The sequence below is a fragment of the Papilio polytes genome, unplaced genomic scaffold (genome assembly GCF_000836215.1).
Source record: "Papilio polytes unplaced genomic scaffold, Ppol_1.0 DF824437.1, whole genome shotgun sequence".
NCBI classification, from domain to species: domain Eukaryota; kingdom Metazoa; phylum Arthropoda; class Insecta; order Lepidoptera; family Papilionidae; genus Papilio; species Papilio polytes.
In genome coordinates, this window is record NW_013524767.1 from 376,495 (window position 1) to 391,072 (window position 14,578).

General features: G+C 38.8%; 1 protein-coding gene across 1 annotated transcript; it reads left to right on the forward strand.

The window, feature by feature from the left end:
• Positions 1-1,399: 1,399 nt before the first annotated feature.
• LOC106110346 (voltage-gated potassium channel subunit beta-1) lies at positions 1,400-13,768 on the forward strand (the record flags this gene model as incomplete). Its single annotated transcript, XM_013292184.1, has 10 exons — positions 1,400-1,489; positions 3,208-3,309; positions 3,533-3,608; positions 4,110-4,227; positions 11,196-11,269; positions 11,949-12,188; positions 12,442-12,535; positions 12,735-12,862; positions 13,027-13,106; positions 13,636-13,768. Coding segments are annotated over exons 4-10 (859 nt in total), but the record flags the coding sequence as incomplete, so codon positions are not given.
• Positions 13,769-14,578: the final 810 nt, after the last annotated feature.

A 14,578-nucleotide genomic window follows, 5' to 3' on the forward strand; every position in this document is an offset into this window, starting at 1 on the left:
GGCGCTAAAAAGATATAGTGCCTCGAGCATGAGATAAACTCGCTACGCCAGTGTTCATTGTGTAGATGTTTTTATTTCAGAGTTGGTGTCGGCCGATGAAAATTAGTGACATTTTTTTACTTGAGCTGATTACGGACCAATACTGAAACGACTCTTTTGCATTTCGTCTTTTACGTCAAAAAATATAAGAAGCTAGACACTGTTTAGTTAAACACTTTTGTAACTCTTTATACGACGCTGTTGATATTATGGACGTCGACGTAATTACATATTTCACCACATTTAGAATTTACACGCATAATTTCCTGAGCAAACGAACATTTTTTTATACAATAAGGGGGCAATCTAACAAGCGGCCACCTAGATTCGCCAAAATGGGGAAGCGACCGCTGCCCTGAGGTTCTTCCAGTAGGTGGAGGATCGGATGAGGGTTTTTTATTAATTTTGTAAACAACAAAGTGGTTATTGTAAGAAAACTATTAAAGATAGATTTATGCTATCGCAGACTTTTCTGTAGAACGTTTTGAGATCTACATTTCTTTCATACATCATTTTTATATACCTCTAACGGTTTAGGCAGCGTAAGCCGAGAAAAGTTAAGGTTTAGTCAATTTTTAATGTCGGCGTTCAGAAACACGCTGTTTATTAATAGTTCCTAAATTTTAGGAATAATAAAATATAGCCTATGTTACTCACAGATAAATTACGTTTCTGATGGTGCAAAAAAAAATTAAAATCGGCCCAGTACTTTTTGATTTATTATAGTATAGATATATGTAGATTAGTACAGTGTGTTTTGAAATCGTAGTGTTCCTTTTTATTTCCGAAGTAACATTTATTACATTTGTTCCAGTAATTAGTTATATAGGCAAGATACCCCCCCCCCCCTCACTACGACACTCAAGTTTATATACAAATGAAAGATGCTGCGAGTGGATATGTCTGATGGGAAATTGATCTGCACTGTATTGTTAAAGCAGATTTACAGAGGGTAGTACATGCTTTTTTGTTGCTACGTTCGTGTAACAAACGTTTGAAAAAAGATTGACGCAAAACATTAATATAATATTCAAGGCTAGCTCGAACAAAAAACCGGAGCATGTCTGAGTACATGCAAATTGAGACACGGGTCTGATACAATCTGCACTCGCCGTATAAACAATGTCAAATGCGAATAAATTGTCTATGTCTTGCTCCTACCTACATTTTCTTTTTACAGAGCAATACTTGTTATTCAGGGTTCTCAATGACACCGGAAAATGAATACAATATTTTATGATAACTAATGTGCATGTTGATGATGGCAGGGGTTCGACTCTAGGTATAGAACATCAAGTATCAAGTAAGGCGTACACTGAGAGTCGCTCGAACTGATACACCTTTTAAATTTGCAGGCGCAAAACACACCTCGAGCGGCGATGAAACTCCACCATTCCCTCAAGAAGAATTAGAAAAACAATTCTGTAAACATGAGGAGAGGCTCCAAAAAGTAAATATAACTTTTTAATTCTAGGATTGTGAACACGAATAAAAACAATAATAAATAGACTTGTATCCCGCGACTAGACTTGTGTCGTTTCAACCGGGACTTGGACGGGAGAAAGCTTTAATTGAGTTGCGGATGTTGGTTAAGTTGGGAAATTACTGACGGTTGTTTTATGAAAAAACTCGTTGACTCCAAGGTGTGAATAAAAGCAAACAATTTTCAATATTAGGTCTTTACCTATGAAATTTTGTATGAATTATAACATTTTAACGTTTTTTTACGCATTTTTTTTGTATTAATCGAAGTGACCACCTCTTTTTGACCGACTTCCCAAAAGAAGGAGGTACTCAATTCGTCTGTATGTTTTTTTTTTTTAATTTTTTTATGTGTGTTACGGAACAACTCCGCCGCTAGTGGACCGATTTTGATAATTACTTTTTTATCCGAAAGGTAATGCTTGCAGGTGGGTCCCATTTTTTTGTTTGATTTTTGGAGTTAAAGACTACGACGTAGTTAAATAGTTTAGCTCAAAATCGCGCGACGAAATTTCGGGTCATTTTTGCTTTCTTTGCTTACGTAGCCTAAACTATAAGACTTACATAAAAATGATGTATGGAAGAACTGTAGCCCATTAAATTTGCTAAATAAAAGTCTGCGATAGCATACTTGTATATCTATTTATTAAGGTAGTCGCATGATAACCACTTTTTTCATAAAAATATCGCTCGAAATCTATACCCCACTTTCAACGCTATTACTCGTGTTCGGTATGAATCCTTATCCAAATAAATATGTCCATCATCAAGAGAATTTAATGTAGCTTATACATGCCCTTGGAACTATATAATTCCGATCAATAGTTTAGGAGATATCATAAAAAGCAAATTACAAGTCGCAGAAAAATATACCAACTTGTAACAAAGTTTGCTTTCTTGGCTTACGTAGCCTAAACTATAAGACCTACATAAAAATGATGTATGAAAGAATTGTAGCTCTTTCAATTGGCTAAATTAAAGCCCGCGATGGCATATATCTATCTCTTAAGGTTGTCGCACAATAACCATTTGTTTCGCGAAAACCGTCAAATAAATGTAATCAACTTTATTTAAAACGCTTTTATTCTTATTTGGTATGAATCCTTATCCAAATAAATATGTTTTCACGATAGAGTATGAAATGTAGATCATAATTGCCTTTTCCAGTATGTAATTCTGACCAAGATTCTAGAAGTTATCAAAATATTAAAACTCACGGGCAACAGCGGCGCGCGGCTGGATAGAATTATGAGTGATAGTCGCAACGGTGTATTAGTTCTTTACTTAATTTCGTAGATAGCTCATACTTTGTTTGAAAGCTAGTGATTATCATACTGCGATGTTTAGATTCACTAAAAATCGAGAAATAAATATACTTTTTAATAAAAAAACAAAACCGGCTTCCAAACAAATTTTTTCTCAAAATATCAGTACACTAAAAAGTAACGAAATAATTCCTTGAAAATAGTAAACCTCCCTTATTGTACTCGTGGCTGTTATGTTCATATTGTACAGTTAAACGCTACAATACTTTCAATTGTAATTGTAATAATAAAAATGTAGAAAGCCTTACGTAGAAATATCACTGCATACCTCGGCTGACACCGACATCAAAGTAATAATAATTGAGTTTTTTTGAGAATATTTTGCTTTTTTTACTAAACCTTTAATGTAATTTCTAAACAGGAAAAAAATAGTCAAGCTCGAGAAGACGAAGAGGTGCGTCAGTTAGACAAAAGTCTGTTGTACCAGCGCGCCATTGGGGCCGAGGAAGACCACCAGCGAAAGGTGTCTTGCCACTAATTCTCTAATTTTAAAACCATAGCCCTGTTTACAAAATAACTATAATATTATTTCAACTCTAAGCTAATATTGCATGTTATACAACAATACGAAATTCTACCGACTACGAGAGGTCCAAAGAAACGAATAGAAGCCGCTCCCTCCTGAATATTACAATTGTTTGAAAAAGCTTTGAGATGCAAAAACATTGAGTATTTACTTTTCACAGATAAAGTTATCCAAAGCGCGCTCCCTGCAGGAGGCCGACGAAATTGATTCAGAGAATCCAATCAGCCTAAATATCAGTAAGTCTTTCTATGCTATGAAATCAATTGACTTTACTTACTTAATCTTTTATTTATGCATCCATGTACTTACTCTGAAACCGCGCCCGACATAGTAATAATTTACAATATAACCGTAATACATAATACAAGTAATAAGAGAGTTCTGTCTTTCGAAGTTATTTATAAAATTATTAGCATGCTCTTAACTGCTCAAAAGTCCGAAAGTCGATTTCTTTTGTTTGTAAAGTTTTTGATCTATGGAAAAATTAATCAAAGGCAGTGCTGGGAATCAAGGTACAAGTGACACTTCAACGGACTAGTAGCAAAACGAATCGCAACAAAATGTTACTTGAACTTCTACGGGCAGGTTTTCAAATTGGCCGAATACAGTTAGTTAACACTTCGCTTGTAATGCTTCAAGTATGAATTTTTGTTGCGATTCGTTTTGCTACTTGTCTATTGCAATTTTGCAAGTTACTATATATTATTTGAGTTAGGTAAATGCTTATCAATTTGCAGATACTTCAATGGAAAGTTACGACGCCACTACGGAGGATTCGAGCTATGAAAACGACGATAATACAAATAAAACATCCACTAAACGCATTTTACGAAAAAGTTTTCCTACTTCCCCAAAGTAAGTAGATACTAGTACAAACATTATGACAAAGTGTATTAAATCATTCGTTTTAAATGTTAATGAATGATGATGTCATCATTAAGAAGGGTGTGCTGCAGGGATGTCTTAACCCCTATGAGTGCCCGCGTTCGACGACTGACGTTTCGTATCGCATCACCGAACTGTGCAACCTTCACACCCTAAATTTGTTTCGGCAGACGGTTTGGCCAAAAACATGTATTCCGTGTATGTCCCCGATGTAAAGTCATTTTTATTCTTATGTCTATATCTTACGTTGATAAATTATTGATAAATTAGTAAAGTAAGTACTCATAATAAATGCAATGCGGGCGGCTCGGCGGCCCGGCGGCTCTGCCGCCCGGTGGTGCAGCCACCGATCGGTAGCACGGGGGTGGCTGGTTGCCTCACCCCCCACCGATTGGAGAAGATATGCACCCTAGTCTAACCTAGATAGAGCGGAGTGCGGGTGCGGAGGACGCACGGGGCTAGGCGCACGTAGGCCAGGTAGAAATGTTGCGCAATAAGCGGGCTGCTGCATCGATCGAACCTGCGGCGCCGACGCGACGGCGCCCGGCGCCCGGAGCCCTGCCTCGCCCACCGCCGCGGCCGCGGCCGAGCTGCACGGGACAAAGCGGCGCAGCCAGCCAACGCCCTACCTACCTAACGAATTTAACTATTATAACTTTTCATTATGGTGTTATTTGGAGCTGTATGACTTACACGGTGCTCTTTTATATGACAAGGTGATTTTTCCACAAATGGAGTAATAAATATTTAACTATCCTGGTATCTAATAATAAACGAAGAAGCCAAAAAGTTAGACACCGAATTTTGTCTAGAATTAACAATATTCTCAGTAAGATATACATCAAATGCTGAATGACTTTTCGCTGTCGAATCGTGTAAAGTGATGATTATAATAACACCGATAATGTACATGTCCGAGTACTTCATATGTTCTTTAAAGTATCTCGATTCTCTACGTATGATAAGTCTGTATATGCCTATATTGAAGTGTTAGCTACATCTCTACTGTGGTTTCTAAGGGAGGGGAAAGCTCATGGTTTATAGGGAAATTCACACAACAAATAGAACTGGTTGCAAGGAGTCGTATGAACTTTCAGCCCCTCCAGACGTCATGTCTTATGATGCTTGTACCTGATGTAACTACTTGTTTATAAACACGCGGTAACCTTACACAAGGAGCTGACTGTCGGTATAATTACCATAACTACTCGTACACTAAAATTGAGTAACACCAAGTCAAATGATCAATATAACCATTGTCATCGCCATATTTATGCGCGTAATATGCACTACATCACTACATCCCCGAAAGACCACATTTTGCAATATGACAATGATGTCTATGCTATGAAATAATAAAATCTTTTCAGGTTATATAAGATATATTGGGTGCCACACCCAATAAGCAGTCTACGTGATGCCCTTTAGCCTGTGACCCCGCAGCCTCCCACGCTGCAACATTGATTTTCACGAGATGTGGTATGAGTAGGGGCGGTGGGGCGGTTTACTCCTCCCTGGCGACCGGCGGTAGTATGAGTGTGAGGGGCAAGCGATGACGCACTTGCGCCGAGGACTACAATATTGATTTATGGTACTTGGCTATGGGATAAACACGCAGCATCTAGAGCTAAATCCTAAAATAGTATACATCTAGGGGGGTTTGTTGGGTGTGGTAGCGTAGGCGGCTGGCGGTGGGTGGTGAAGGGTAGAAGCGGCGGCGCTTTACGTGACCTGGGGGCGAGGATGCGCGCGCAATTCCTTTGTTCGCTTGCCTATGAGGTACCGGGCGGCGGCCGCCTCGGCGCAGTCAGGGTCCGCCAGTGCTCCGCTCCGGACCAATGTTGAGTACGTAGACGCCTGCTTAAACCTCGGTGAGTCTTCGGCCGCGAAATAAACGTTTTAAATTCTACTCTATCTTGTCGCGTTAGAATTCAGTGCTTAGATGTTTCTCCCGGTGTCGATCACAGATTCCTAGCTGACTAGGTGTTAGCATTAGGGCATGCATGCTTATCTATGTATACCTACTGTCCTTAAGTGTTTCAAATTGAACCTGCTATATCCTTTTCCATGGGGTTTGTGCGCGTGCGGAGAAGTGTCATCGTTTCTCTGCGCCACGGATGTGCGTAGGGAGATAAGATGCCGTTACTAAGCGTAGGAGCGGAATGAGGCGGAACGAGATGCAGGGCAAAGAGAGCGGCCGAGAGAGCGTGAGCGTGGTCATGTCTCGCAGCGAGTCCTCGATGGGGCGGTGCACGCCGCACACGCCGCGAACGCCGCTCGGACTACCGGACAGCGTCAGCGTTGACTCCAATCCAATGCCCACGATATATCGGTAACTGACCCATAAGGAAGGTCGTCTAGGGAGAAGACGTAATATCGATCGGGGCGCAACGCACCTCAGTGGGAATGTGGATCTATACATGTATCGAGGCTTCAACAGAAGTGCGCTGCGTCCTTTGTCGAGACAAGAGCCGAGCGAATGCCCGCGGTAACGACGCTGGAGCCACTAAGTTGAGAGCTCCGGTTCTTAGTCAGTATGTCTTCTCCCGAGGACGAGTACAGCTGAGCACTTCGCTGCATCGCGCACCGTGATCGTCGCATGCGAGTAGCAACCACGGCCCCGTATCTCGACGCATTGTCAAGTGCCATCGACGTATGTACAGGATATTACATTATTCTTTGATACTTCGCAACAGCTTGAGATACGAGTATAGTCCGACCGCTTGGCTTGCCTCATGCAGCTCGGTGCCGTCGCCCGGAGCTAAGGTACGGTAATCCTTGAGTACCCCATGACGCACATTGACGATTCACTTTTCCGCCTCATACCTACATACATCCTTCACCCTAGAATCTCTGGCAAGCTTGTACATTGTGTCCGCTTTATTAAATCTGTCCATATTACCTTTTCTCAATACTATCGCCTTGTGAATTTTGGTCAAATATAAATAACATTGTAAAAATGTTGTCATGAAGGCATTTACGGAAAGGCACGATTTAAAGGTGCTGACTCATTCCAAGATGGCCGACTTATTCCAAGATGGCCGACTCATTCCAAGATGGCCGACTCATTCCAAGATGGCCGACTCATGCCAAGATGGCCGACTTATTCCAAGATGGCGGACAGACTCAAAGATGAGTTGGCAGACTTTTTCATAAATGCCTTCGTGACGAATTCGTTTGTTAGTAATAGGGTCTACAGTCAATGTCATTATGTTTATTGTAGATAACAGCTTTTGTTACACCAAATGAAATGCCAACATATCTCGAATTGGAGACTCGAATGATTCAATAAAAGCTATACTACATTAGTGATACCATGTTAAGCCTTGCAGTCGTTAAAGCTACCACCTCAATACATTTAGCAGATTTTTTGATAGAAAATGAAAATAGAAGTAGACTTTAACTTAGAGCCACATATTATAGACAATAACTAGTTTAATGGTTTATAGTTGCATAACATGTTCATATAGATTTTATTTTTGTTATGAATCGGCCCGAATAGATTACTTTACAAAAATATTTAGTACGTTCTGTTCGATTTTTAAACATGGCTTAAGTGCCTTCATATTCTGGGATATTGCGTAATGGTGCGGTATTCTCATGTATCGTAGCAGGCCATACAAATTAAGATGGCGGCTGGCGCGCATGCGCGGTTTTCGTCGCTTGCTGTTATCGATCTCAAAATGGCGTACTGCGCAGAAGCGCCATCTCCTTGAGATAGAACAACATGTAGAACAATCCTTAATTATCTTAGCAATCCAGAAGACAAAACGAAATTTATTATTTTAGAAACAATCACTGTTGCTTACAGTTTGATTATTTCAATATATTTCTATTTAATAGTATAATAGTATAATGTGAGAAGGCTATGTCAGATTTGCAAAGTCTGTGGGTTGATGTTCATCGGTAAGTTAATTGGAATCAAGATGCAAACGCGGCCCGGCCAGGCCAGTAAGTTTCGTTTATTACTTTACAAAATATATTAAGTACGTTATGTTCGATTGACTTCGTATTGTGGGATGTTGCGTAATGGTGCGGTACTCTCATGTAGCGGAGCAGACCATCCAAATTAAAATGGCGGCTGGCGCGCATGCGCAATTCTCTTTGCTTGCTGCTATCGATCTTAAAAATGGCGTCCTGCGCAGAAGCCCTAACTTTTCGATATAGAACATGTTCTGGAACATTCCTTAATTATCTTAGCAATTCAGAAAATAAAATAAAGACGTTCTAGAAACAATTACTGTTGCTAACGGTTCCACTAATTCAAGATATTTCTATAATGCGAGACTGTAGTTATTTTATATCTATATGTAAATGGTAGATCTCTGGGTTACAGTTACGGGACACTTGTATGACTATAATAGAAGTAAATTAATTTTTATTTGTCAAATGTCATGCTTTTTTGAAAAAGATTACTTATTTATGTAAAATCAAAATCATTTGAATTACAATTTCAGTATAAACAATATATAAAAACAATGACCTATTAGCATTTTCAAGAATATTGATTTTGCGGTCTCTAGAATATTATGCAAATTAATAATCAATTTTATTGTTTCAATTTCGTAAACTTTTATCATTAATTTGGATAAGAAACTTGTTTTAAATATGTTTTTTTAATGTTCAGGAAATCGCTTTTTTTTTGCGACTTTTTCCATTTGGGTTCTATGTAAAGCTGATTACGTTCTTATAATACCGTCAGTAATGGTTACCCAGTCCTATCTTACTAAAAACGCATTTTTTTCCTTCCTTTTAATCTACAAAAGACTTTTACAATATTTAAGTAACAAAGCAATGAAAGTTCAACAAACAATCTATTTAATATTTGTGTTAATATTTTTACTTGGGAGATTTCTTAAAATACTTTACTTTTTCCATTAAGAAACAGGATACCCTGTGTATTTTGGATGGAGCGAAACTGTACCTCGGGCTATGACCCTAACTGTATTTTCGTACAAGCTTTGAAACAGTTGTAGTCCACCAAAATAGTAATCGTTTCAATCATACTAATATTATAACTAAATGCGATAGTTTGGATGGATGGATGGATGTTTGTTACAGTTTGCAGTCTAAATGGTTGAACAGATAATCAAAAAGTTTTATTTCGTTCAAACTTTAACATATCGAAAAATGTCAGTTTCTTCACTCCCATCGGTTCATTCAGCCAGTACGCAAAATTATTAGTTGCCAGCAAGTTTAATCGTTCAAAAATTAACAATAATTTCGCCCCTATACTACCTTATTTAACACACACACGCGTATGCTACATAGTTAAATGTCGCATGTCACACAGTTCAACGCCACACAAGCTGATGCCACACAGGCTGATGCCACACAGTGCGATGCCGCACAGTGCGATGCCGCACAGGCCGGTGCCACACAGGCCGCTGCCACACATATCAATCGAATACCACTAAGTCGTATCCCACTCAATAGTGAACTACGTGATGTATCTCCACCGATCCCACTTCTGATGTCGGAGATAATTAAATAAAAATCGTGTAACATTAGAAACACTATCCTTAGTTGACCACCATATTATTTGATAACTTCTCAACACACTGTAATAGAATTGCAAACATTTACAGAGACTAACCAATTTTATAATAACAAATCGTATCAATGAATAGTGGAATTCAATGACTACTGTCATCGGTCATTCGATCGTTGCTCGACATCTGTCATGCACATTCAGCCAGTACTCAAAATTATTAATTGCCAGTTACTTTAATCGTTACATCTACGAGTATATCTATCTCTCTATCTATACATATAATAAAATTGGATTGATGTATTTGCGTTGCTGATAACGAAAATCGCATTTAAAAAATTTTGTCTGTCTGTGCTGCTTTTGTTCCGAGTAATCTCCGAAACGGATGGGTAGATTTAGACGGGACTTTCGCTGGAGAGTAGCTGACACAGACGGGCATATTATAGGCTACATATTTTTTTAATTCCCCGATGTCAAAATGGCGTAATTCTTGGTCAAATTTGCGCTAACGACGTTTGCGGACAAGTTTTTACTGCACGCATTTCGCACTTTTCTTCTTTGAATTCACTCATTTTTGCCTTTGTGTTACTTCAAAAGTTAAAACATTTTTTTTTAGATTTCTTCGAAAAAAATTATTTGTTATTTTTTAAGTTGTTGCCTTCGACTATTTAAAATTGTTGTTTTCACATGAAAAACAACCGAAAAGCGACACTTTTTTTTAGATTTATTCTATAGAAATGGGCGTAGTTTTTGAAAAAAACGGGTAGGAAAAAGTTCGCGTGAAAGTAAATAATAACATCTTCTCAAATTTACAGAAAGAAATTTCATTTTAAGAAAACTTTCAATGATTTTTTTTGTTTTGTTCTCCCGTGAATTATTCCAAAAAGAGATATCTGTACGAAATTTCAATTATTTGGCTTGTTCAAGAAATGAAATGTCCGTTTTGGACACATTATTTCGGACTTACGAACAAATCTTATCCGGAAATCTGATTTTTACGAATTTTTACAAAACAATGAGTGACATTCAAATTTTAGAAAAATATTCCACGATATCTATTGAGGTCCTCAACTCCACAAAGCCGTTGATGCGTGCAATCAGAAACATCCTGTATTTTTATTATAGTAATCTAATCTAATCAACACAAATCAACAAAAAATAATTGATGTATCTTAGATATAAATATTACCGAACAGGATCGATATTAAGGTGTTATAGGTAAGTATGTACTGATATGTACAAGTCTCTATGATTGCAATTGGCAAGATCAATTTTTGCTCGTTATAGCTGATTTTTTTGATGATGAGCGGGAGATTGACTCAATTAATTGACTTAAGGTTAGGTTGTGTGCTAGCCATGTGAGTGATGCTAGGTGAAATTAGACATGTAACTACATACTTGGTGAGTGTGTAGATATTGCTAAGCGATATTATTGCTTGTCATACAGATGCCGCGCCCCCATTGCCTCGCTGGATTGTATGGATGATTTCAGTTCTAATTCACAGCAAATGTTAGATCAAGGCAAGTGCATAATACATAATACATAATACATATATTTAACTAAAACAAAGTATAGTGTTAGAGTAGCCAGCTGCATTAGCCGCTGCATCAGTGAACCAAATGAATTGACCGGTGCTATACCACGACCTCATAGAAGTCAGGCGCCTAGGAGTCAGGGAGTGAACGGAGCGAGGGGTCTATAAGGAACCGATTTATGTCGTCATCGTCGTGCATCGGTGACTCTGGGGTTTTTGCACTTGACTTGTAATCTGCAAGTCTTGGATTCGTATCCCGCTACGTACGAATGTGGTTATCAAATCTTATTTAACTATACATAAATTAACCGCCGTTCTTGGGGAGAAGTAAAATATCTAACTTGCCCACATCTACGAAGAACTTCAAAGATACGCATGAAGTCAACCAACCCGCAGTGGGCCAGCGTGGTTGATTATGGCCTAGTCCCCCTCTCACTTAGGTACTATTAGGTACTACGAGGCTACGAGTCCCTCAATGAGACGTATAGTGAGCTGTTGACGATTAGCAGGCAGTTGACTAATACAGCGATAACGCGACCACTGTCTTGTGTTCTGCTTCGTCCAGTAAACATTCAGGCCATACCTCAACAAAGTATATACGAGTATATATATGTATTTATGTATATTTGATCAGTATACAAACGTATGAGTTTTCACTTGTTTAGTTTTAGAATTGTCAGAATCCAGAAAGATGTCGACATACATGGCGAGTCACAGCCCGGCGAATCTGCCCTCGGCAGTGACGGCCGGGCTGCGCTACAGGAACCTCGGCAAGTCAGGCCTCCGCGTGCCCAACATTGGCCTCGGATTGTGGAGCAGCATCGACGAGGACACCACCGAGGACATCGTCACCGTCGCGCTGGAGAACGGCATCAACCTCTTTGATTTGTCGGAGGCGCATAACGGTAACATATGGCAATGGACAGTTATCAAAAGCCTCATGAGTCGCGAGTCAGACCTTAGGCCACGAAATCCAATGCACTGTTTATATTTAAACAAAAATATTTTAAAACAGATGGCTTTGACACCCTTTAGCTGTTATGGATACACAAGGACCATAGTTACACAAAATGCCTGTTCGTGGCGTAGAATGTTCTATGTTAATTTAATATGTATTGATTTTTCTTTCACAACTTGTTAAACAAATATTACTTTTAGCTAAAGGCGAGGCTGAATTAGGAAGAATCCTCAAGAAGAACAACGTGAGGAGAACCAGTGTCATCATAATAACTAAAATATACTGGAGTACCAAGTGAGTATCGTAGGTGCTTCTGTCAATGGTAATCACTAACTGTGCTGTCTCATACGAGTATGCAGTTCCCAGCTTCTGTCGCCGCGACGTTAACAGTTGCAGCACATGCTATGAGGTCACATCGTTACATATCTTTGATCGTAATTGACTACATATAGGTATTAGAGTTTCAGTGTAACCGTTTGCAACTATATTTTAGTTCGGACGAGCGCGGCTTGTCGCGACGGCACATCGTCGAGAGCGTTAAGGCGTCCCTCAACCGCCTGCAAACTGAATACATCGATGTGGTTTTATTGCACAAAGCGGACCCTGTCTGCCCGATGTCAGGTACTGAGTTTACTGAAACATTGGTTTCTTTTTTCTACATCATAAACAGGAGCAGTATTTGAAAATGGCAAATTTTCTAATTTATAACCATTAACATTATAAATAAAATGCCGATATGATTAGAATGGCCCTATTGAATGTTTGTTGTGCCTTTATCTGTGCAGAGCTAGTGCGAGCCATGAACCACGTAATCAACCAGGGCTGGGTCATGTACTGGGGCACCGCTCGCTGGTCTCCCTCCGAGGTATTTTTATATAAATATACATTATTACATTATGCTATAGGTAGGTAGTGTATTGAGAAGATGATGATGATGATGGCTACGAGATTAGCTTCACCTGCTTCCGACCGGCTCGAGTCCTCCGTCCTAAGCTGTGCCGATTTGTTTTGCATTTTCATTCTACGTTTTCCTATATATAATCATTAGTGATTGTCAGTAGATATTAGTGCTTTTACTAGGTTTGCCGGACTGTGTGTTTGATCAATCACGATGTCTCCGTGAAATTTACCAATTCTTGCATTTTGCATCTATTTCTTGTTTTCACTTTCAATGTTAGTCGCTAGCGTTAATATGTCGTATTCTTCTAATGACTATCTTAATATTTATAAAATATCGTCATATTATTGTTGCGATCGTTTCCTATTCCTATCATTATATTTGCTCTCGCGAATAAGAATACATTGCGCATAAGGCAGTTGTTAGGTGGTGGACTACCACCAGGTGAGACCAGCAGAATGTCCATATCCATAAGTGTGTCGTGGTCCTGGCGCAGATAATGGAAGCGTACACGAACTGCAAGCACGCCAACTGCATCACGCCCATCGTGGAGCAGACGGAGTACAACATGTTCTGCAGAGACAAGCCGGAGCTGCACATGCCTGAGCTATACCACAAGATCGGCGTCGGTGAGTTTGTGTGCCCTTCCTGCCCACATCCCGTGTTACACCTACTCTCAGCCCCGGTATACAACAACTGTACATATTTTTTTAAGTTAATTACTTACTTTAACAAGTTATTTAGATACACTTTTTTAAATTAACTCTAACTACATTTTTTTCCATTAATTTCATTAGTTTCAACTTGCATTTATTCATATTCTACTTATAACACCATTTAATTTGGTACCCATGTTTGGGGGTTATGCAACAATATGTCGAGTCAAGTTTCTAAGACTGCTAGAAGTACCTTAGAATTATGATTACACGTGCGTTTCTGTAAAATGTGAAGATTTCAATTAACTATATTTCATAAACTACAAACTGTAATTATAAAACACTTCGTTTTTAAAACAAGGTAAATTATATCTATTTGTGTTAAAAATTTCTAGCTTCATCTATAACGAAGTTAGACGGGTTTTCATGTATTTTTAATGAAATTGTTGGAATTATAAAATAAATAAATCTGAATATTTTTCTGACTAAATTCCAAATTGCAAGTTTGTAGCACCATTGCAAGTGCCTTAAAATTATGATTGAACATGAAATTGCGTAAAAAAGTGAAGAATTCAACTAAGTAGCTATAAGTTGTAAACTACTGGATATAATTAAAAGGTATTTTGGACATGTAATGAATTCCAGTATATCTATTGATGTATAAAATGTCAACCTTCTATCTTAATCTACAACGAAGTTACAAGGGTGTCAAAAGTGCCCCGAAGCGCTTCAAGAAAGTAGTTTTTGGCCGTGCTCGCCGCGGCGGGTGCACTGCCGCCTGCC